This window comes from Phragmites australis, chromosome 14 (assembly GCF_958298935.1).
Source record: "Phragmites australis chromosome 14, lpPhrAust1.1, whole genome shotgun sequence".
Classification (NCBI taxonomy): domain Eukaryota; kingdom Viridiplantae; phylum Streptophyta; class Magnoliopsida; order Poales; family Poaceae; genus Phragmites; species Phragmites australis.
Window position 1 is genome coordinate 1,781,442 of NC_084934.1, and position 24,747 is coordinate 1,806,188.

The following is a 24,747-nucleotide window of genomic DNA, read 5'->3' on the forward strand; positions in this document are numbered from 1 at the left end:
TAAGAACAATTCATTTGACATCTTGCCAAATGGAAGTTTGAGATGGTGTTGTTTTTTACAGGGTGTTGTTTTTTACAGGACTGAAAGACCAGCTAGCTCTCCTCTTGTGTAGCAACATTTAATGTTCAAGAACTGATATGCTACTTAACTCCTCCTTGATCATATCCAAATGTGCCAACGTCCAAGTGTACAATGTTTATTCTCTCCAAGGTCTCCTCCTAGGTCATTACGCCATTTTCTTCTTGTTTATTGCAATGTCAAAAGACAGGAGAATCCAATGTCTTCTACCGAAGTCCACACTGATTGGCTTAGCACGTTTGTATAGACGTTTTTTCCTCTTATCTCCTTTTTTGTCTCCGTACAGTTTTATTCTTTTGGCAATGTTTTTCTTAATAAAGCTCCCCACTGTAGGGCTTTTGCCCTACAGTAGTCGTTCAACAAAAAAAGTCCACATTGATTCCATCTAAGCAAGTTGTAAGCTAGTTCAACTAAAAAAATATGGTACCTAATAACATCTACTTAATTACCAGTCTAATTTTTTTTCTACCGACAAATGAAAATGACAGGTTTTTTGTACTAGCTTTCCTACCCATTTTTTTTTTTAAAAACACTTTCCTGCCACTTTGCAGTGGCAGTTGTTGTGGACGGGCTCAATATAACAAAGTGAATTATCCACTAATGCGAAATGCTTTACATACTTAATTTTTTAAAAAAGAGAATACAAAGTTTTAGTAATACTGATACCTTACATCCTAATTTACGCACTCATTTTTTTCTTTCTTCAAATAAACCATACAAAGGAGCTTGAAAGCATCTCAATTACTAACACAACAACAGCAATACAATACCTATTTAGTACTCCCTCTGTCTCAAAATAAATAACGTTTTAGAGTTGAGCATAAGTATAAAATGAAAGATAAAATATACATCTTACTCTTTTTTTAATAATATTTATTGCATATGAAATGAGACTTGTATTGGAAAGAAAATTATTTAATAAAGAAGTAAGATTAAAAAACTTACTAAAGTTACCTCAAAATTATAGAACATCGTATATTTTAAATATTGTAGAAGAGACTAAAATATTATCTATATCTATTTTGAGAGTGAGCAAGTAGGTCTAAACCAAACGAGCTAAACAAACACATTTCACCGGGAATCGTGAGCCTCAGTGTGCATGCATGCATGCACGTAAAAGCAAAAAAGGTCAATGATACGTGCGCCTAAACTTTGTCTTTTTTTTTTGGGTGCACACACGCAGAGACATCAAAGAACACGAAGGGGGAAAAGATCAAAACGAAAGGCCATGCAACAAAAGCCAAAAGGGGATCAACAAACTAAAGGGAGGCAAAGAAAAGGGGCTTCAACACACACGGCAGGCTGGAACGAAAATTTTGCACCCAAAAAAGAAGGCAAAAGGAAGAAACAATGTGAGGAAAAAAGGCCAGTTTTTCCAATCATCTTTTCACCAAAAGATGAGACACACTGCGTACAATAATACTCCATTAGCAGGAGAGGATTGCATAATTGCATACGGCACTTCAAAAAGTTCAATTAATGGATAGGGTGGTGCATGATTTGGTACCGATTGTGCCTGTGTTAAACATGGGAGAGAGTGGATTTTAATTATATGTGAAATTAATGGCTTGGGGCTGGCGTTCGTTTGCTTGGCGGCAATGGCGTCGCTGATCGGGCTTGAGCGGTGCTCGTCGCCCTTCTGGTTTCTTTCGACCGCTTCAGCTCCCCCCTTGCCAGTTGGTTCTCTTCCCTCCGATCTGGCTCGCTAGTAGCTTGACGGCTTGGTGATGGTTCTGTGTGCGACGCGGTGTGGCACTGGCTCTCCGGTCCTCTTCTCCTCGGGACTTGCCCACATCCGGGACTCTCCTGTGTATTACGGGTTCCTCTCCTTGTCAAATCTGTCTTTTTCCATATCTGACCTGCAAAGAACTCTGTGGCTTGACGATGGCTCCTTGGCGAGGGGTTGACGACTATGTCGTTGGTAGCGCATCGTCAAGGCTGCGATGAGCTAGTTGCATGGCCACGTTTACCCCCCTTCAACCTTGGTAGGTGTGGGAGCTCCGGGCGAAATCACTATTCGGCTTTCTGTCAATGTCGGCACTAGCGATGTCCTCAGGTATCGTTTCCTTCTTGGAGGCGGTGTTATGGTGTTTCCTACCTACTCCGGGAGGTTCTTTGGGTGAAAACCTAACTCTAGCTTTTAAAATGGGCGACCGCGGTCTTGTGCTCTGTGATGCTCTTGGTCTAGTGTAGCTAGGTAGTTTGCCCATTATATTTGTAGTTTTTGCTCAGTTTTTTTTAATTAATCAAGCAAGTCAGTCCATCTAGCTTTTCTCCTTATTAATACGGTAGGCAGCTCTCATATAGGTCCGTTTAAAAATTTTTGGGCAATTTCATTGAAAATATAAAATAAATTTGTCACCTTTTAGTAATAACCACCTATCTTCTTTCTTTTCTATTTTTGTGAGGAACCTAACTTTTTTTAAGGTGATTGAACTAGTTTGTGCATGAAACTTGTGTTTGCGCTCAATTTCAACCATACAAAATTTCTTAATCCTGCATTCCTGCATCAGATAGTGAACCCTATATATTGTGTCGGGCCCCAATTAGTTGCAATTCAATTGTCTGGTCTACCGCAAAATTGCGTTACCAAACCTTGCGAAAATTTGGTCACAAAATTGACCACCCAAAGATTGACCTAGTTTTTTTGACAAAATGAACTACAAAATCAATGGAAGGAGAACCTGACCAAAATTCTGGTGGGGAACAACTGGACATCTGTTGAAGTGTAAGTAAATTATTCATCTTTCACATCAGCTTAGGCTTTTGTCTTAGAGCTCGAGTTTAAATCTTGGTGGGCGTAATTAAATAAAAATTACAGCCGACTCTTATTTCCACGTCTGATGCCTGAGAAAGCCTCCACGTGAGAGAAAGTGTTATAGTATAAGGGAATTGGACAACTTTCTTCATCAGCTTAGGTTTTTAGGTAAATTGATCAGGGTATGCAACTCAATATGGTATTAAGTCAGAGGTCTTAAGTTCGAGTACTAACAGGCATAATTAAATAAAAGTTGTACCAGACTCCTATTTTTATATTTGAGGTTATAGAGTGTTGAAGTATAAGTGAATTGTTCATTTTTTTTTATCAGCTTACGCTTTTAGATAAGTTGATCGGTACGTACAGCTCGATAGCATCTGCATCCTTTGGTCACCGGCCATGACTCTGGACGCTTTGCTTTGCTTGTCGTCGCCAGTTTTGTTGCAAGTTTCAGTATGGTCGGTGAGGTAACGACTTGAAGAATCAAAAGACAGGGGCGTGACACTGCTCATCGCCGTTTCTTTCCCCCATTTCTTTCTGAAGTGCTTGGATTGGGCTGTGCAAGTACTAAGCAAGGGCCCCTTCACTCACCACTGCTTTGCTTTTCCTGCTCACCAAAATGTTGACAAACATGGTGGTACAGGACATAACTACGAATGACCCAAAGCATTCGGCAAAACTTCAAAGAACAATGTAAAGTAGAAAGGAAGATGGCTATGCTACTGGTGACAAACAGCATACCATTCACTTTCAGACTACACACAGTACTCACTACTCAGTGTACTACCTACACCAATTGCCTGCCCAGCTGAAACATCTTAGCACTGTTCTAGCCATGCGTGCAAAAATACAGTTTCAGGCTCCACATTTCAGTCCTATCTGAGCTCAACTTTCAAAAACATTTCACAAGTATTTACTGAACCTACATCTATTCACTGAGACACTGACTTGCATGTAGCCTGACGAAACAGCAGATGTGGCATCCTGTGGATGGTGTCTCTTCCAGACCTGCATGCACGGCTTGCCCATGCCTTCTCCTGGAGGAAGCAGAGAGATCCCTCATCCCTGCATGGTAGCAATTCATTGCGTTCATTTCACCCTCACCAACCTCCTGGACGCATGCAGAATCGCAGCAGACTTGAATGTGAATCTGGGTACAAGGGAGCCTCTGATGGCTTGCACAGTAGCACAAAAGATTCAGACATGTCAATGCAATTCAAAAAGATTCAGACAGCGAGTGCTCACCTACGGCCACTGGTCCCAGTTCGCTGCAGTAGCAGTAGCTGTACCATGCACGCAGACAGATACAGTGTAGTATTTGTATCCATCCAATCTCAGGCATGTCAAGCTACCATGGTGACACAGATGTGATCGTCATTGATGGGCACTGGATGGTACAAGCTACTCCAGTAGTGTAGCTGTAGTACCTGTTCTTTAGGCTGTTGGGACATGGCAATGGACGGTTCAGTTATTATCAGAGGACGGTTTGCAACTACAAACTTGTTGCTGCACCTGTTCTTGCTTGCAAAAGTGAGTAGGCCTATAGCTACGAGCCATTGAGACATTTCAATCTGTTCATCCAAATCTTTGGAAAACGCATACGTGCACCTCAGCAAAATCCTTTGTCATAACCCACAAACTACAACTGTTACTCCTGAATTCTGTTCACTCACAAGTAGTAAATCGCAGAAGGATGATTTCTGTGCCAAGAATTCAGAGAGTTTTTTTATATCTCAAAGCATTACAGCACAAGCACAACCAACACAGTGACACACACCCTCAGTTAGAAAGCAACACCCAAAACTTCTCTCTTCTCCAACATCTCCTAAGTAAAGTCTCTTACAACCTTGTCGAAAATCATTATCACTAAGTACTTGCTACCTTGTAAGTTGCAACCAACTTCACACACTACATTTATTAGCAACGTTCGATGATCAGTGTCGCCCTGATCGGGACGACGAGCTCCCCTGCTGCTCAGTGTAAGGCCTGACGAAGGTCCTCCTCCACCACACCTCGAACGCCCTCTGAAGGTTCGGGCACCTGTCCCCGACCTTCAAGAACCTGCCCAGCCATGCGAGCAGCACCGCCTGCTGGTCCTCCAATGGCAGCGTCAGGATGGTCTGCCCGATCCCGTCCTCGACCACCTTCCTGTCAAACCACCTGCAGCCGTGCTGCAGCCAGTTGTAGTCGTCCATGAGAGGATGCAGCCAGACGTCCAGCAGAAGCCGCTTCGTCCCCTTCGATGGCAGAGCCTCGCCTTTCGCAATGGCGACGAAGAGCCTTGCGGTGACGCAGCTCATGAGGTGCCGGTGCATGACCGGTATCTTGCTGTGAAGTTTGGCCAGCTCGGCTTGGCTGGCCCAGATGACTGTCAACTCATCGGCTGCGTTCCTGTCTGATAATATCTCAGCTAACCATAGTAGGTTATCTGCCTCCAAAGTGATCTTTCGGAAGACCAATTCCTTGTGGTCCGAAGATTGTTCAGCAAATTCCGGATCAGAGGCTTGGTGAAACAAAGTCAGTAAGGATTCCAGGCAATCCCGGCAAGAACTGTACAAGGTCATGACACAGGAGTCTGCTGAAGCATTGGTGCAGATACTGTTCTCCTTCAAGAGCTTCAGGACCAAAGATTTCATCTCGCGGCGTCCTCTGTCCTCACTGCTCTTTAGCACCAATTCAATGATATGTGCAAGCGTGTCGTTTGGCGGATTTTTTAGTTCAGATGTCACTCTTTTCAGTAAGGGGTTAACCCTATGATTCTCATCGTGCAGTTGTCGTATGGATGACACGACATTTTCTTCCTCGTCGCCAACCCAAGGAACTGCTTCCAGGTAATCTAAGCATGACATGATGCATGCACGGAAGCCTATTGATTCTGCGACCTGTAACAAATTACAAAAATTCATACACTACAAACAAAAGAATAAGTAAATTAAGGAGTCAAACTTACTTTACAAAAATCCAGTTAATTATTCCTAATCAGCCACATAGTAAAGAGACATAGGCGAGTCTCAGATAGTCATGCTCCAGATTGCTAAAGAGACTTGTTTAACTGCTAAAGAGATTGACCAGCCTACCTAAATTGAGATTGACCTGCCTACCTAAATTGACACTGACCAACTATCAATTGACAAATTTGCTAGATGATATATCGATAAGTTGTAGGATATGCAATGTTTGTCAGATTCTATCAAAAGTGATTGCATCATAAGAATATGGCTACAGATGAGAAGAGGTGCTAAATGCAATAGCACAAAATGGGCGTCGAGATAGAATCAGCTGCATCTAATCAGAATTCACATTTTTGCAAGAATCCAGTTCCACTATAAAGATGCGTGAATTAGTAAATTTTCAGTTGGCACAAGGGACATTACTTTTGGTGGTTTGGAATCACACCTAAAGTTCAACATTTGTAAAACAAATACAATTTTTTAAAACAAATATACTTTTTAGTTGACACACCCAGATAATATCCACAAAATGCTCAATGTACCCAAAGGTTAAAAAATAAGCTGCTATATAATCATATGGACAGTCGCAGAATAAACAAAACTAAATTATCAAAATAGTGCCTAACTGACAACAGAAGTATGTTAGAAATAAACCACGTCGTGTGTGTTCGGTCATGGCGTGTGTGCGTCATGCTTGTTTGGGGGCACGAGTTGGTGCTCGTGTTCGCGCCCAGTGTCTGAGTCAGTGTCAGGCCAGGACGGCGGTGTGGCCGCGTTCTAGGTGTCGTAGTAGGTTCAGCCGGATGGCGCGCGTGTGCGTGCTCGCGTTTGCATCCGGAGTCGAGTCCAGCATGGCGTGCGGCGCGTGCTGGTAGTTCTGCAGGAGTTGCAGTTGCAGGGATGGTCAAGCCGTTGGCCGTGGCGTCAGTAGCGGAGGGGAGCGCAACTTGGCTTGTGAGCGAAGCTAAAGACCGGTTCTCGCGGAGGAGTTTTGTGGCTCAGAGTGCAGAGAAGGCCGGGTCGTCAGGGGAGTGCGTACGTGCGCACCGTGTTCGCAGAAGTGCGTTGCGTGGGCGCTGCGTCGCCGAGGGGCTTTTAAATGGCTATGTAATCCTTGTGTGTCAGTTGTTCGAGTCTTTGGAGTTCAAAAAAAACAGCCAAGATACAGGCCGTTCGGCGGTCGCGGCGTTCGTCGCCAAACCTGTGTGTCTACTGTTCATCGTCTTCAACCTCCGTCCGGCGAGAGAGTAATAGCGATCCTAGGGCTCGGTTCCAACAAAGTATTACCTAATGCTAAATACTTTTTTTCAAGTAAAAGAAAACAATGCCCTTATTTTTTCCTTCAAGAAAATGCTAATTATTTTTCTGCAGGAGTCAGGTGTTTTTGATAAAAACCTATACAATTCCAATATAAATTAGTCTGCAGTTCAAATACTCCTAGTCAGTCTAAATTAGCACTAGTTTTGATCTACCACAGTTCATATATTTTTCAACATTTTTGAATAATTTAAATTGGAATATGCATCGAGACAATTTATATAGCATATGAAGAAATTGGCAAATCAAGTAAATGTCACAGGAGAAACCTTCAAGATTCGAAGAACTCGTGGAACATTTTGCTTGATCAGCCTCAGCTTGACATCCTTGCAGTACATCAACCCAACAGTCTCAACATAAATCTCCACATCCTCACAATCTGATACCTCAATGCACGACACTGGAGATTGCCTGGAGAGCCTATCGGCGAAAAAAGTACTACTTTCAGCAAGGATGTTCTTGTGAACAATCATCTTCACAGCAACCCCTTCCTTGCCATACAGCACAACCTTCAGATCACTTGTGCCAAGCTGCCCAAATCCGACGGAGATCTTATGTTGCTTTGGTCGCTTCTCGGGTGCCGGTGCTACCTTTGGTAGATCAGGGGCAGCAGAAGCATCTGCAGGGGGGCATACTTGTTCATCTGAATTGGTTCTAGACCTGGTAGGAGTAGAATGTGCCCTCTTCTCCGAAGAAATGGTTGGCGTCCTCTGAACCCAGGAGGCCTTTGACACAGCAGGGGATGCTCCACCTCTAGGTCTGCCCTGCTGGTTTGGGTTCTTTGTTGTCTTGTGGAGAGCGGCCTGTGATGGGCAGCACCAGAATCCTTCCGGGGTGACCGCAATGGGGACGTTTCTGATCTTTGTCGGCTGACCATCCAGCCTTCCAATCTTGAATTCTTCCATGGTTATCTTATGAACAAGCCTGTATCTTCAGAGAAGGCAAACTGAGACGACTTTTGACCTTCTGAAGTTTAGTTGTGATTTGTGAACGGCGCTTTTGTGCACACCTGAAACACAAGAATCGAACTGTTTATTTCAGATTTCACACCAATCACTGATTTAGGATATGTAGTCAAAGATTTCTAAGTAACAAACAAGAAAACATGGCACGTTTACGGCTTCTTTGTTCTTCTTTTTGTCCCCCGGTAAGACTAGTAAAAATAAATATGAGTAGTTTCATCTGATTCTCATCTCCTTCCCATGAAATAGAGCCTGAGCAATGAGCATGAAACCTCAGCTCGTGCCTAAAATTGAGCAGAGACTCATCTGCACATTCAAAACAAAACCCCTACCTTGGGACCAAAATAGTACTACATTCTACAAGAATCAATTTTGAGCTTTCCTAGCACTCTCTTCGACGAATCACCAGCCATGGTGCGGACTGAAGAGCAGTTCTACCACATTGAAGCCAACAAATTTGAAGCGGGAGGACCGAGAAAACCACCAAAAGGTAAACAAGAGAGGGAACAAGAATAACACACATACTCCCTCACTCTCCAGCTCCTATTACATACAAATGTCAAACCTTTCATCAAATGAGGCAAAAACTGAACCAAAACCACCCTAAAATCCCTAACTCCCAGAGTCATACGAACTGAAGAACTAGCAAAAACATCACATAAACAAAGACAACAAGCATCAATATCGAGTAGAATTACCTCACTCGCATCCCAGCTCAATCACAGTCTACCAATCGTCTCCTCCCAGACCCAGAGTTAGCGAAGACAGGATGCAAGAAAGGTTAAGAGCAAAAAGGCTACCTATCAATCCATCTCCATCCCCTTTTGCCCATCACTAATCAGTAGTGTCCTCCACTCCTCCCTTTAGCCCGCTAGCACACCACACCTGCCATCATGGCGCCCTCCTCCCCCTCAAGAATTCCTCTTTTTTAAGCTTTCGGTTTCCTCTCTCTGCTTGTTTCTTTCCTCCCTCCTCGCCTCACTGGCAGTGAGTTTTCACCCCGGTGTGTCGTGTGTACCGGCAGCTACTACTGATTGCCCCGGTGCAGCGTACCAGAGCTCAAATCTAACGCGACTGTAGCCTGTCGGCGTTTTGCTCCTTTGATTGGGCTCGGAGTAACTTGAGATGCCTCAAGCGTCTGCTACGTCGTTTGTCTGTCCTGGGCTAACTAGGATTCGCCTGTCTCCGGCCACGCCGCTGCCCGATCCTCGCAAAGGCTTTCGTTTTACTACTAGTACTTTACTGCAACCTTCTCTACCATCAGGTCCAAGTTTACCGTGCTGACGCGCGGAGCCCACATGTGAGAGCGAGATTTCTGCCGGCCACTGACAGCACGGTGTTACTGTGATCTGCGTGCAACGCAGCAGGGTTTGGTTTCTCGAATCTGGAGGGCTTGACTGCTGCCGGGAGGTAGAATTCTTTTTTTTTTCAGATATCACAATTCATAATGATTTCCATTCGAAAAAAAAGAATTCATAATGATTTCTGTATACAGAATTCTTAACTTGAAAATAATACATATGGTTCCTTAGACAGTGGCTATGTGCATCTTAATAATACAGAGATTAAGAATAAATTTTTATGCGTTTATATTAGTTTGATCTAACGATAAAAGTTAATAAAACTCTCTATTTCAAAAACAAAAAACGTATCACATTGTTGGAGCTTAACTTGAGTTGATTTTTAAACTTCTTTGGAAGCTCTGGGCAACAATATCGGTCCCCGGGTCAACTACCAAACATCAGCAACCGGAAACTGAAACGGATACCAAATAATCCAAAATTTCTCCAGATTCGGAGAAGAGAAAAACAATGGAATTGTAGGTACTTGTTTGCCATCTTTGTAATGCCATTCGGTTTTCAAGGTAACATTTTGTTTTTCTCCTTTGGCTGTTTCACCCTATTGTTGCATGACTTGCAACGAGCACATGCGATTGAGTGAATGTGAATCTATCTTGTTAGAGCACTTCTATTTGAATCTTGAATCGATCTACGGGGTCAAAAAATTTGCTAAAATTGAGGCGTTGGGGGTCAGATAGTACTTGCACGGTCTGGTGCCCTTGGACGTGTATATGGTCGTCGGTTTAGAAAACAACTTGTTGGTTTGCCTTGATCAAATCAACATGGCAGTGAACACGTAGTATTGCTTCGTTTATGCTACCTCAGTTCAAAATCAGCTCGGTTTGCCACGTAATCTAGCAGGAGTATGGATTATGCTCATGATACGGAGGTTATGGAGGCCATCCTCGCATGAGTCACATTTTTTCTTTTTGGACAAATGAGTTACACTTGAATTTCTCTCAGTTCACGTCATTCGTCTAAAAAGTTCGAAGAAGTAAAGTTTCTCTCTTTTCTGCCTTTTTGTCGACTTGGACACCTTTTCAGTCTCAACCCGACTGAAGAGGACAGAAAAGTTGATGAATTTTATTCTCCTCTCTTGCCTCTTTCTGAAGAAAGTTGGTCGCTGAAATGGTGCCGGAATAGCTTTTCTTTGCTTAGGATGTTGGTGATGCAAGCCCAACTTTTATTTTTTTGACCGAGAGGACTATCCCTGACCCACCTCGAGGTGACAGGTTTGGTGAGATAATGTTGGACCAAAGATGACTTGCAGAGTCGCTGGAAAACAATATTTCTCGCAGCAAACGCCAGGGCCCATACTGACAGGGCCACCCCACAAATCCACACTTTCATGTTGATTACAAGGTGACAATGTTCATAACCCAAGTGCTTCCGAAAGCCGTGGTAGCTACTGACTACTGCTGAACAGTCTTGCTGCGCGAAACCCAAGCTCAATGGTTAATGATATGCTATCCTGCACAATGGTGCATCCAGTGAAGGGGAAACTATGCCCAACTGCCGGCAACCTCTTCTCATCTTGTTAGCAGCTCAATATCAGCTCCGACTTCAGAGATCTTCCAGTCCATCGAAGCTTTTGCGCTATTCGCAACGCTCTTAACATCAAGGTCAAGAGCAATTGACTTCACAAGGCCATTCAGCATCTGTGTTAAGTTAGGTTAAGGGCAAACGTGCCAAAGCATGGGACATTTAGAAGAAATAATGCAAGCTGTCGAATCAAACCACTTAATACGAGCCCTGAAAATGGAATGTTGAAAAAAGGATACAAGAGAGCCAATTGCAACGAGTGCACGGTATTTTGAATCAACATCTTGAGTATCATCCTCAGCAATCTGTAACTTCAAATAAGAAATGTAAACATCGGAGGACTGCGAAAACTGCAATGGCTACAGAGGTTGGAGAGTGGAAAACTCACCTCAAGGGTAGCAGAAAGAATTTGCGCCTGACACTGTTCATCCTTTGATTCAATTGAAAGAACAGCATAGCTGGAAAACAGTAAAGAGAAAAGATCAATGTAGGGTCCTGGGGGAGAAGAAAAGATCAATGTAGTGGACTTCAGCATTACCGAGAATGCATGGATATATATAATGTATAGTGTCATGAAAACAAAATTTCTAGGTAGAGAATTCAGCTTGGGACTTACTTAAGTAGAAGTGTTGCATATGCCAAGTGTGCGTTCTTGCTAAAAGAAGGCTTGCAACTTGACACGGAATCAATGATCTGAAATTAGGAAACAAAATGTCAGTCCACCAAAGACTGAATAAAATGGCTCACCAGACACATAATTTGCACATCAAACTCCACTTGCCAGTTTAAATATTTGCTCCAAAGCTAATTTTTCCTTGTGCACTAATCAACCCATGATAAATAGATGTTATGGTAGTAATCACATATTCACAATGCAATCAAATAAATTAAACCATCAGCTACTTCCATACAGAACATAGATAGATGTAGTTCGAGAACTGACCTCAGCACAGTGGGTCCTCAACCATTGGTGTAAGCATGAGTTGTCAAATAAGTTTGTCATGGCTTTAAGGATTGTGAACACATTTGCTGGCTGCGCAGGTGGTGCTAAAACCTTACGAAAAGTCTCCATAAGGACATCTGATAGATAATATGGGGGGAAAGCTTTATTCAGTACCAATAAATAGCATTTCGTAAGAAAAATGTTACTTTTAGTGATCAAGAGAGATAATGAAGACAGGTAGACAATCTGAGTTTGCAGATACTTCAGACAAGAAATACTGAGCATTAGCAGATAGAGTGCATATCCAAATTGTACCATTTCCAGTTTTGACGGTCTTGAGAAGTAAAGTAGCTCCATCAGGATGCAACACAAACATCCTCAGAAAATCAATAACTGCAAGGTAGATGGACAAACTTTTCAGATGGGCTGCAAACTATCTCCACCAAAAGAGAACAAAATGAAGCTACAAATATTTGGCCATAACATGCTAGTTGTCAACCCATGCAGTTGTACGGGCTTTTATGCAAAAATGTTTTATTGTGTAGAGTATCTCTACTAGAATTTATGGTATGGATAAAATGAGCTCAATATAAGGAGCTCAGCATTCATACTTTAAGTTGTACTTTGTTGACACATTTGGAAATCTTGACTAGCCGATTTCAGATAAGAAACTTAACCAAATATAACTTCTTTTTATGTATTTTGTTTGACTAAAAGCTCAAGAAGCAAAATGACAATCCCGATTTTGCTTCTTTCTAACAACAACACACTTAAAATTTTGCTACATAACAGACATCAGCTTTTGCTACTCGATTCAAATTTATGACTGCAAAAATAAAATATGTCATCACCAATTTTGATCACATGCGAAGCAACCATTATAATAGGGAATCACACAGTTGCATTGCATTTGTAACCAAGATTCCTATCATTACAACAACTGGAGCCAACTGATGGCACAACTGCACATTTGCAACCAAAAGGTTCTAATAACCGCTGAATTTCAAATTTCTAATTATAAAGGCTTCAAGCCTACAGAACCAGTGAAAGAGTTCGTAGCAAATTGATGGATAATCTCCATTTTCTTCTGATTATACTGAAAATTCATGGTGGGTTTTTCTTCTTTTTTTCTCAAATCGACATAGGAATTTCCAGAGAGACTGATTAAGTAATCAACAGTTGGAAACAGGGTCATGGAACATGGAGCAAAAAAGAGATACCTGGAAACATCATTTGCAGAGGCCAAGACATCAATATTTTCAGCAACAAGGCCATGTCAGCATCAGCAAGCTTGCTTGTGTGATAAAATGATTTATCTTTCAACACTTTCACTATGGCAACTAATCTTGACAACTCAGTCTCGGACAGAGATATATGTTTCTGTTCCTGAGCAGAGATAAGTTAACAATTAAGCGTAAATAATTAATTCTGTATGGACAGGGCGAGTTCCCCTTGACAGTGTGAAAGGAAAGCAATTATAAACCAGTGGGTTATGCTTCTTAACATCCCACGTGGAGCTACTAGACTGTCACCTAGCTGTGGTCATGGTCCACAAAATTCCATTCAATACATAAAAATTTAACAGCTTCGCACTAAATGAACCATAGTCAAATGACAGATGTCCCCTAAAGGTTTTTTAACTCATCTACTAAAATTAGTTTAGTACACAAGATACCAAAAACATAAGGAAAAGAACTAGTAATTTAGCTAGTTATGTAAGTCATACTATTTATTCTTCATCAAATACTTTGTCCTTCTACCTTACTAGGTACACAGCTTAAGAAACAGGTGCATTAGTGTGTTGGGGACAGAGGTGATTCATACAACTTGCTTAAAACTCAGTAACCTAATATGTAAAGAACTGAAATAGCTCTAACAGCACACAGAATGGTGTAAACAAAACTATTTTTTCTACGTTCTGGGAGAAAATAATTGAATGATAATTTTTTTTGGAAGCAACAAAAGATACCAAGAACAACTCTTAGAAATTACCGTGTCAGATGAAAGTGTTGCATTGAACTCTGAAAGTTTCTTTAGGATTCCCTCGAACTGAGCTGTCTCAAATGACAGCATTCCTTTCTGCAAAACAAACAAGCAAATTTTGAGTGAATGGTCATAAGGCAATTACACAAATATAATTTGATGGGAACTTGTTTCTGGACAATGCTGAATTCAACCATTAATCATCAACCCATGTAATAACATGCCATGAAATGTTGAGAATTTCATGTGGGTGCATGCACTTACAAGATCTGGTACATGATGGTACTGGTAGATCAGAATGTTAACATGTAATGCCTCCATGGATTTGTATAAGGCATCGTTTGACTTGGGATGGACTTTAAAATTTCGACCATTGCATCTTTTGAGATATATTCTACATAATTAAGATCGTTAAAAGTGCTATGAATCTAGCAGTATTACTTTCATGTCACTAAGCATATGTATCGCTGGGCTAATTGTTAGTCAATATTTATCAGTGTTACCTGGACACCCATGTCCAAATTTATTTACCGAATCGGACACCCCGAATCTGAGTCGGATTCCGACACCCATGTGGGATTCCGAGTTGTATTTCGCGTGTCCAAATTTTCTTTGCCGAATCGGACACCCGAGTCCGAGTCGGATTCCGACACCCGTATAAAACAAAGGGATGAAATAAGTATAAGATTACCACCACTATGAACAGATGCAAATAAGGGAACAATGAATATAGTGCAACGAGACCACTAAACTAATGCACACTTGCAAGTAAGTTTCACCACATGACCCAGTTTCATAAATCAGAGGTATCATTGAACTGAGTTTTAAGTTCAAATATCATTGTTGTGTTTACAAAATAACAGTCCTCAAATAAATGTTACAACCATGAAGATTGAGAGTACCTTTGGTATGTGCTTGAAAGTTTGTTTCGAGGCACTACCTGCAATGCAAATCAAGTATGGAACGTTACATCAGGACCCAGGATAAGACCAAAAGAAAGTAACAGAGGCACTGCATTCCACATAAAGAAAAGGAAAAAAGAAAAGCTAGATTTCCAATGCTAAGTATCGAATATTGAATATGTACCATTTGATGAAGATGGCTGCCCAGGTACATATGCATTAGCTGATACATAATCAACTCGATTGTCAACAACAGCACCAAACATGCAAATGACAGTAGCTAAAAACCATAAAAATTGAGACAGAAAAATGCTTACCCCCAGTAAAGGGATCCCGAAAAGATGGATCTGGAACAAAGTTGTTCTGGCCAGAATTCTGCAGTATAAATTCTACCACTTGTTGGCGATATGTCAAAGGTAGATTTTCTTTCAGGAGCCACTTGTCCGCCACTACGTATGGATCCTCTGCAAGTAAATGAGCACGAGTGTAGCAGGTACTTATGGTTGAAGATACTCTCTCAACATGCATGCATATGCAAGATGAGAAATACTTCATATTGATGGGCACTTAAATATAGAAATATGCTCATAAAGAGCAAAAATGCATAAGAACCATAATACTGGTTAGTTCAATCCAGAACCAATAGAAGAGAAAATCACTCAAAATAGAAATACACTTGTGATATACCTGATCGATTATAGGGTAGTTTTCGGATAGGTTCTCCATCTCCAATGTCAACATTAAAAACTGTACAATTTTATAATACTGTAAGCAAACTGAAGAGTTTAACACACAAACACATCCAAGTGAATCAACTTACCAAAATCATAGCGAACACCATCAAGAACTTGACCTTGTGCAGCATCCCCAGCCTCAGGTCCATCCACTACTTCACCAATCTAGCAATTTGATTGGTCAAAAGATGGCATCAGAGAAAGTCGAAAATAATAGCTATACAACAAAACATGCAGTTCCAGGTCAAGCAGGGCAAGCAGATATATGAAGATCATAGTGTCTAAAGTCTAAACTACAAAGCGATCCCCAATTAATTTAGTTAAAAATCTGTTATCGTGGCATGGTATGTGCAGTTTATAAGTGTCACCAGTGATCCATTGTATCCTATTCTAGGCTTTAAATTTGAACCATTACTGCTTGAGATTCAGTTATTCCCCTGATCTAATCTTATCTCTAAATGCCATCTAATCCTTCCAAATAACTAACTAAAGGCCCTCGCACATGACATCTCGGAGTTGGATCAAAGTGCAGAGCAGCTTGCACATGAGTTGAACAACTCTATCGAAATCAAGCAGCGAAAAACAGCAAGATATTAAACTATATCATCAACTTTGCAGATCATCTCGTGTGATTGGGCAGAAACTTATGTGAATATAATGGAAAAGTCAAAATCACAGAGGTGCCTACTTTGTCCCACTTTAACTCTCTTGAATTCCATGAATAGGCAACACCATTGTCCCCTTCTCTAACAATTAGTGTTTGGCCATCAGAGTTTCCTGCTTAAACAAAAGGTGAAGTTACCATGCAAAGATATTATATTGGAACTCGTCACTGCGTTATTACTAAACTAATACTTGCAATTTTCAGCTACTTCATTTGAACACCATAACTTTAAAGCTTCCATAAAAAAATGTCTTTCACGCATCTACTCCATATTCTTATAGTTTGAAGTATGGTGAAGGCACAGTTTTATCAGAAAGCTCTGAATATTTACAGAAGATGGGCAGAAGTCAATATTAAGCCCTTAGCTATATAATATGTTCACAATATATTCGATAAACTGCCAGCTCACCAAAATATTTAGCATTGTAGCATCATGGAAATAGCAACAATAAAACCAAATACAAAGGATCAGAAAATGTCATATATAACCTGGAACTTGCAGTGCCTCAACTCCTGGTAGATCCATCAACTTAAGCCCACCAACAGTCTTTCTGTACAATCAAACCAAAAAAAAAACATATGAATTCTTGATTAGATTAAAACTCATCAATGTATGAATGATTCCAGGACTCCAATTTTCATAAAATAGCAAAAAAAAACAATATTATCATAACAGTCAACAGTAAACATGCCACAGTCAATATAGCAAAATTATTGTATTAACAGTAAACAAGCCACAGACAGTATCAATACAAGCATATGATACTCTGGTCTCTAAAAAATATAGGACACTCTGGGCAGTAAAATATGACATTTTTTGCAGAAAATAAGGAAATAATTATGTAACAATAAATACAAACCTGCTAAGCGTGTATTGAGAAATAAGATCTGTATAGGTTGCAAGTTCCTCGTCACTGCAGAACCTGTTAGTATCAGTTGTCCATATCCTCGCAGTTCCATCAGAACAAGCAGTTACAATATCTCCATTTTCCAAGAATTTAGCATCCCATATGCATCCCGGGTGTTCAATGCTTTGAAAACAGATTCCATCTGCATTGTTTTACTTGAAATATCAGATAACAAGTACATGAAGCACTTAATCTATTTTCTACACATGCTGGTTTTTAGTTTTTTACCTACAATATTTCCTTTTTATATAACTGCACAAGTAAAACAAGTATATTGCAGACCAGAATAGTTTCTATTTGGAGCAAATAATGGATTGAAGCAGAGAGTCAGATAGGGGAAGCGTTTAGACATTCAGTTAGCCACAACTTTGCATTTATTTAGGCAAGCCAGTTTATAGAATGGTTGTACAGTTCTACTCCAACTAAAGTAACGTTTCCAGAATTGTTCAGTAAAGAAAATATATGTATAAGCCCAACACGACAAAGAAATACCACTGCATTTAGAATACAAAATATGTCACCTTTCCATATCTTTAAAGAGCGATCCTCACTGCCACTAGCAATTAGACCTGAAGAATGTGCATCCACAGAATATACAAGAGAAGTGTGCCCAATCATATCCAATAGGGGCTGACCAGTTAATGCCCATAACTTGATAGTGCTGCAACGAACCAAAATATCATGTGTAAGCAAATAAACAAGCAGCGATTGTAAAGTAGAAGAAACAAAGTGAATGCATTGATGACGCATAAAATTGAAAAGATCAGGAGAAAAAAGGATTGAGAGATGGCTCACAAACATTTTCAGCAAACCCAAGGCAACCTTCTGGTGAGAATTTGAGGAGTATGTTCCCCATTTTTTTCCAAAAAGGAAAAAGGAAAAGAAATCTACCATGCTTAGGTGGGTACTTCCACTCACCTGTCGTGCGAGGCAGAAAGAATTCCCAGACCTGGCATTGGTGCTAAACATCTAACAGTATCTGCATGTGACATTAGACCAAGTATGCGTGATTGCACTAAATATAACACCACAAAAACAGATTATGAAGAAAAAAAAAACTAAATCACATGCTACATATTGAAAAGTAAGGTTTAACTATTGACTGATACATGACATTCTCTTTGGGTAAAACAAAATAAAACTCCTGCATCAGTGCAAGTGTGCAACCAGAATTTCCAGATGCCTGAGTGAACGTCACTAGACAGATTAAAATAAAGGACAATGAAAGCTCAAAACACCATCATGACAGACACTGTTCCACACAACGCTCATAAACAGTGTTCTCTACAGTAGGAATAAACCAAAAGGGACAAAAGAAAAACCTGCATGTCCTGAGAATGTCTGTAGACAAGTCCTTCCTTTCCAAAGCTTAATAGTGGAATCACTTGAACCTATACAAAAGGAGAAAAGAAGAAAATTGTTAACCAATCATTTGAAATTTGTTCATAAATATATGAGAGATTATCCCGGGAACCACTGGTAAGCATTGAGAACAAGTTTGCTTTTGTCGTGCCCCAATGCATTGTGCTATGGAACCTAGCTAAGAGAACCTTTACTAATTCTGGTAAAACATTTCTGCTTTGTCTCTGAAACAGAGGTCTTAAAATAGTCAATGCGTCCAGAAAATTTAAAAAACGAATTGCCTTGATAAGTATGAAAAATAAAAGATCGCAGTACTATATTATAAGATACCAGTGCACCAATATAGAAGATAAGCATAGGGAACCAAATGCAAAATATAATGAAGCTCTACCAGAAAACAGTTCTCCTGTGGGAAGCTTTAGAACAGTTTGCACGGCAACCTTGTGCGCTTCCCAGACCTCTATAGCATTGCCATTTCTCCAGCGTCTTAAAGTACTGCATGTACAATGTGTATGTCAGGGAAATAGGACAGTGGCATTGTAGTAGGAAAGCTGGGTCGTTTGTTAGGACATCCTGACATCAGAATAAACACTTCCATGCATGGGTCATGAAGCAATACAGATTATAACTTATATATAATTTATCCCGTGTACACAACTGCAAGCATAATGGCAAGTGTACAATATTTGCGTCGCAATCACCTCATGAGAATATTTTGCACTTGTTAAATTATTGCCAACACATAACTTTTCGCTGAAATTAGAACAAGTAAGCAAGATGAAACAGGATGCCATACAGAGAAGTAGCATTAAACTTAAATTTATCTAGGAAACTTACCAATCCATGGATGAAGAGATGATGTCACCATTACTGTCTACTGCAAGTCCAGTAACTTGTGAAGCGTGCCCCTTCAATGTCTCAACAATTTCTCCTTTATGTAAATCCCAGAGCAAAATAAGTGTATCCATTCCACCAGAAACAATTCCTCCTTCAGGAAAGCGGTCTGAAGGAGGGATCCAAACCAATGGGCCCACAAAACTCGAATGTCCCACGAGTGTCTTAGAGAGAAAATATTCACGTTTCTTTTCTGGGTGCCGTGTCCAGAATCTCACAGTCCGATCTCTTGATGATGTTGCAATCCCAGCATCACCACATATACAGATGCCGCGGACCTGTAGACGAATAAAGCATGATAATCCAACCATGAAACAAGTATCTACCAATTGTGAAATCAAAGGCAGGTTTTGAAAAAAATATGGATGACCCCAATGAGGGGATTAAACTATACTGCTTTGAAATCTATTGATTGCACAAAAGAAAGGTTCTAACTAGTTAAAGCCATGCATAAGTGCGTCCTACACTTGCAAAGAATTTTTTTGCTGCCTGATTTAACACTGAGAAAAATAATTACTTAGTCCACAGGAATCACAATGACTTGCAATTTCCTGAATGATCCTGTGACATATGTTAACGCCGAATAATTGCTGCCCAAAGCCAAGTAAACAAAAAGGGCCAAAAGGAATTATGGTCTAATTGACCAGAACATGACAATCTGGAATAGTGCATAATATGTTTTTTCCAGAATTTTGGGCCAGCTTTCCAATGGACCTTAAATCAGCGCAACAACTAGAACATGATGGAATTGCACTTGGAGTAGAACACAGGGAGTCCCTGTTCTCTGTTCTGAACTTCTGATTACATGTATGAAGCGAAATTACACTGAAACCAAGTAGCTAGTCACTCTTAGGTTCACCAATCTCCTTGCATTAGAATATCAAAAACGGTCCAAACTACGGTGGTCACGGGTCACATACCAACCCTCCAGGTTACTCCCCTACTAAACCCCCTCTCTCACACAACCTGAATTCGCACTAAGCTCCGGAAGTAAAGTACAGTCCGTCAATGCATTCGCGCTCGAAATCCACAACTCCGGGAATGCACCAGACCGACCGAGAGCGCAAGCCAAACCCACGACCGTAACGAGGCTAGATCGAATCACTACGAAAACCCGCCACGAGCCAACAGATCGAAAAATTCACCGCTTCCGCCGCGAGCGGAGACCTAACCCCGCCGGCGAGGGTTCGGACTTCGGGGGCGGGGCGGGGCGGATCGAAAACCGAGGAACCACGCGCAAGCTTGGAGAGGAAGCAAACGGAGACTGAGTATGTGGTGGCGAGGGGGTGGGGCGGCTTACGTCGTCCTCGTGGCCGTGGAGCTGGGCGCCGAGGCGGTACTCGGCCATGGCGCCGTCGTCGTACGGCGCGCGGCGGAGTGGGCGAGGCGAGAGGGGAGATTGGAGCAGGGAGACCGGAGACGAGTCGGGATTCGGGACTTGACACGATGCCGAGCAACTTCCCTCTTTTTTCCCACTTATGTTGGAGTGCAAAATTATCACGCATATTCATTACTTAATATATATAATTAATATTGATTGTCATTATTTTAATATTAATATTAGGATAGTCTGCAGTTATTCAGACGTTGCTACAGGAGTAAGTGTTCACAGCATCGCTGCATAAAATTTATTTTTTTCAAAATGATTTGATCCAACACGTGTCATTACTCATTTCATTACCATCCCTGAAAAACTAATTTCATCAATTATGTATGTACTTAGTTGAATACACATGCATTGCAATAGAGTTAAAAAAGTTAACGTTATATCATAGTTGTATAGGTAATTTATTATACCGATGGCTTAGTAATGTACGTACATGTGAGATGGACCAATAACTTATCACAAAATTATGGCATCATAGTGTAGCTGCCGATCACCATCGTAGAAGCATATGTGGGACATGCATTAGTTCCATCATGAGACATTTAATCAGCCTTTCTATGATTGTTTAAGATCAAATGCCTTAAAGTCTAAAATATCCGTAAGAAATAACATAAGAATTAACTATTTACAACATAAACACAATACTAACATCTTATATTACTAATATTGAGATGCTACTTAAAGTTTGTAAGGTATAGATTGAGTTTGCTATAATCTAATTCTTCTAGATAAAAGAATCTGAAAATGAAACCTAATCAGAGAACCGTCTTGAAATTTTCAAATTGCCACCAAGAATTATTTTTCTTGCATACCTTGACGAAATATGTGGCTTTCAAGTTGATTCAGTGTTCTGTAATAATAATAATGGATAAAGTGCCAGCAGAAAAATGTATAAATATAGTCATTCAGAAGAGAAATATATATGATACGGAGAGATAAACCAAACATAAAACAGATGAACTAACTCCATTCTGTTCTCACCTATGTTGTGACGAAGCAACAAAGCAAATGACAAGTTTATTATTCTTCCACTGCCTGTACAACATGACAAAGCTCTAGAGCAACATAAACAGGGCTCTAGTTAAGATACAATTAATAGTAACAATAAGAGACAATTAAAAATTTGATACTGCTATGAACGGTTGGAATAATAATTATGGGTGTACTGAGTAAGATTACACTAACAATAAACTAACCTATATGACATGTTTGTATAGACTAAGAAAGTCAATCACCTATGAATTTGACAAACATTCAAGCACAATGCCTCATGTTGCGACACATCTGAACATCTCCACCGTATATCTTACATGATCAAACAATATGAAATCAAAGTTAGTCTCTCATCTCTTCCTCTCTCAATTGTTTGGAAACTTTTAATTAATTAAAAAACATGCAATTAACATACGCTATCAGTATTAAAAAAATATTAATATACTATTATTTCCTTTCATATATGAGGTGCATCCTTAACTTTTTATTTTTTAATTATTTTTTTAAAAAAAATCAATTCAATTATAATATTATTAATTTTATGCCTGTAGAACTCTCTTGCTAGTACGGAGAAAGGAGAGAGCCATGCTGCAAGATCTTATGACAACGATTGGTAGATGGTAGGTAGTGTGTTTAACGGGGCTTGGTGTTGGAATAACTATTTGATATGTATCGGCTTATTACCTTCATCTTGTGAATAACTTGGTTGTGAAAGAGACACAATCAATTAATGGCTGATCTGAAGAAGATACTTGTCATGTAGAGCCGGATAACGGCAAACAAAATTTGTGTGCTCCCTCCCCACTACAAAATACAGGTGATGTTTATGTAAAGTTCCATCACGCTGATCGAAGGGTGAAAGATCTGATATTTAGTTAAGATATGATTGCAAGTTAACACGAGCTGCTGGCATGCTGACTGTGTAGTGGTAGTGATCTACAGCTTTCGTCAGACCTGCACTGACCATCTGAAATCTGAAGATAACCGTACCAATGTTGAAAGCCTGTTGCTCACAATTGATTTTTCTGCTAACTGAAAATATTTCGGAACATTATGAAAACAGCAAAGGTTTGCACAATTTTATTTTACCTCTAATGCGCATGCTTTCCCGATCGTCTGGCAAATTTATTGTTTGCACCGACACTGTTTGTATCTATTGTCAGACGACCAAGATATCATAATTCACATCGAAATGAGGATCGAAATATCCACTATGTGCATATGCCAAATCCATCGTTAATTTTTTTTCCCCCAAGTCAACAACCTTGCGATGACGATGCATCACGACAGCGTTGTTCTTGGCAACTCTGCATGGACCGGCGGCCCTGTGGGCATCCCTCCCCATGAGGAAAAAGCTATGGTCGTCATGTTGTTTCATTATTAGTATGAAAGAAAAATAATAGGTGATTGATGGTTGGAAGTAAAATAAAATCTAATTTTATAGAGTAATTATTTAATCAATTTGGATGGATAGGGTAGATCGTATGAATGTCATAACTTATGAATTATATAGAAATATAGATTTTGCCAACACAATATACCATGTTATGTTAGCAACCTTGGTCATACTCGGATGAAACAACAGACGGGTTGGAAGAATCCAAGCACTTGGTGTATAACATAGGAAATTTTCCTTTCTACATCCTACGGCGATGTGTTGTTTCCTAGGAAACTACATCCAAAATTTCCTTTCTGGATCCACTATGTTTTTTAAAAAACCGAATTCCGCTATATTTTTATGGAGCCAACAAAACGAAGAATTTTGGTCATTATCATGTTTACAGTTGGAGCACACAAAACAATAATCCAAAGAAGTAAAAACCAGAAGAGAAGAAGAGATGCGCAGAAACAATTGAGCAGCAAATAGCAAAAACATAGCTAGCGGCAAAACCAGACCAAAATAGGAGTACCCGCACGACTAGTATTTAAAATTTACTGTTTATTTACTATTCATATTAGTTATATTTAGTAATAATTTTGGATGACGACATGGCTACGCTGCCACCGAGCACAGCTGCAAAATTCTACAGCCAAAAAAAAAACTGAGAAAAGAATAGAGTATGAAGCATGAACGCTGATACGAATATAAACAATGCTGTGTTCACAAGGAAAGGATCAGGCGGGCAGAGCGGCTATCCTGCCCCTCCGTCCGGCGAGCCGGCCGGCCCCGACGGCGCAGCTCCGGCTCCTGGGGAACAGCACCACCTCTCCGCCGAACTCGCACGGGCGGTCCTCGTCGATCCTCGCCATGGCCACGCTCTGGCTCCTGGACACGGCCGCGGGGTGCGCCGCCTCGGCAGCCGCGCGCCTCTGCGACGCGGCGCGTATGAGCTCCCGCAGGTCGTCGTCGACGTCGGAGGAGCGGCGCGACGAGGAGGCGAAGCTGTCGGCGCTGCAGGCGAAGGTCGGGTAGCCGAAGGCGGCATCCGCCGGGAGGTGGCCGGCGCAGGCCGTGAGGCTGCGCACGTACAGGTCCCGCGCGGCGCCCAGCGCGCGCCGAGGCGCCCGCCATAGCCAGCTCACGTGCAGGTGGAGCTTGCCGCTGCCCCCTCGGCTCATGCTAACAGCTACAGAATCACACCTTGTTGAATCAACCACCTCTCGCTCGCTACTAATCACACTAGCTTCTCCTCTCCTCTCCTCTCCTCTCCCCTTCTTCTCTTCCTCTCCTCTCCTCTCCTCTCCTCCTCTTCTTCTCCTCTCCTCTCCTCTCCTCTCCTCTCCTCTCCTCTTCTTCTTCTTGTCAAGACGAATGGCGGCAATTAACAGGAGATGCGAGGACGAGGCTTATATACAAGTCATGGAGGAGAAGGATAGGTAGAGGAAGGATCCCATCATATTTCCCTAGCTACACGGTCTTTGTTTTGTTTTGGTTTTTCTTTCTCCTCTGCTCAAATAATTACTTCAAAAGGAGAGAACGTTACGAACTGAAAACTGTACCACACGACTGTTGACCATTTCGTTGCTGTAATAGTTTTTTCTATGGATGATTTAGATTAAGGATGTGGATTGCGTGGAAACAGGAAATG

At 40.9% G+C, this 24,747-nt stretch overlaps 3 protein-coding genes across 6 annotated transcripts; all 3 read right to left on the reverse strand.

The window, feature by feature from the left end:
* Positions 1-4,435: 4,435 nt before the first annotated feature.
* LOC133891664 (BTB/POZ domain-containing protein At3g50780-like) lies at positions 4,436-9,283 on the reverse strand. Of its 2 annotated transcripts, none has more exons than XM_062332398.1 (3): positions 8,867-9,283; positions 7,374-8,113; positions 4,436-5,718 (listed from the first exon to the last, which is right to left on the reverse strand). In XM_062332398.1, the coding sequence occupies exons 2-3, from the start codon at positions 8,007-8,009 to the stop codon at positions 4,771-4,773; spliced, it is 1,584 nt and encodes a 527-aa protein (XP_062188382.1). In that variant the 5' UTR covers positions 8,010-8,113; positions 8,867-9,283; the 3' UTR covers positions 4,436-4,770. The 2 variants fall into 2 exon arrangements, with proteins under 2 accessions (XP_062188382.1, XP_062188381.1); XM_062332397.1 differs by having other exon boundaries at positions 8,765-9,283.
* Positions 9,284-10,191: 908 nt separating this feature from the next.
* LOC133890640 (uncharacterized) lies at positions 10,192-20,823 on the reverse strand. Of its 3 annotated transcripts, none has more exons than XM_062331107.1 (22): positions 20,639-20,823; positions 19,282-19,616; positions 18,836-18,939; positions 18,405-18,473; positions 18,001-18,061; positions 17,604-17,743; positions 17,035-17,224; positions 16,664-16,725; positions 16,199-16,287; positions 15,597-15,675; positions 15,464-15,523; positions 15,094-15,240; positions 14,961-14,999; positions 14,777-14,814; positions 13,884-13,970; positions 13,112-13,271; positions 12,207-12,284; positions 11,892-12,028; positions 11,565-11,641; positions 11,337-11,406; positions 11,188-11,259; positions 10,192-11,064 (listed from the first exon to the last, which is right to left on the reverse strand). In XM_062331107.1, exons 1-22 carry the CDS (start codon positions 20,684-20,686, stop codon positions 10,936-10,938), a joined length of 2,271 nt encoding a protein of 756 aa, XP_062187091.1. In that variant the 5' UTR covers positions 20,687-20,823; the 3' UTR covers positions 10,192-10,935. The 3 variants fall into 3 exon arrangements, with proteins under 3 accessions (XP_062187091.1, XP_062187089.1, XP_062187090.1); XM_062331105.1 differs by having other exon boundaries at positions 13,112-13,277; XM_062331106.1 differs by having other exon boundaries at positions 11,188-11,253; positions 13,112-13,277; positions 20,639-20,822.
* Positions 20,824-23,642: 2,819 nt separating this feature from the next.
* Positions 23,643-24,583, reverse strand: LOC133891128 (uncharacterized). The gene has a single exon (XM_062331849.1). The coding sequence runs from the start codon at positions 24,275-24,277 to the stop codon at positions 23,834-23,836; it is 444 nt and encodes a 147-aa protein (XP_062187833.1). The 5' UTR covers positions 24,278-24,583; the 3' UTR covers positions 23,643-23,833.
* Positions 24,584-24,747: the final 164 nt, after the last annotated feature.

Excerpts from the sequence above, each read along its gene's own strand:
- LOC133890640 (XM_062331105.1), bottom strand. The coding sequence starts at position 20,686 with ATGGCCGAGTACCGCCTCGGCGCCCAGCTCCACGGCCACGAGGACGAC. Across the intron at positions 16,288-16,663 it reads TGAGGCACTGCAAGTTCCAG|GAAACTCTGATGGCCAAACA; the intron begins GTTATATATGAC and ends TTGTTTAAGCAG. Across the intron at positions 11,407-11,564 it reads TATGCAACACTTCTACTTAA|CTATGCTGTTCTTTCAATTG; the intron begins GTAAGTCCCAAG and ends ACTGTTTTCCAG.
- LOC133891128 (XM_062331849.1), bottom strand. The coding sequence starts at position 24,277 with ATGAGCCGAGGGGGCAGCGGCAAGCTCCACCTGCACGTGAGCTGGCTA.
- LOC133891664 (XM_062332398.1), bottom strand. The coding sequence starts at position 8,009 with ATGGAAGAATTCAAGATTGGAAGGCTGGATGGTCAGCCGACAAAGATC. Across the intron at positions 5,719-7,373 it reads GAGTTCTTCGAATCTTGAAG|GTCGCAGAATCAATAGGCTT; the intron begins GTTTCTCCTGTG and ends AATTTGTTACAG.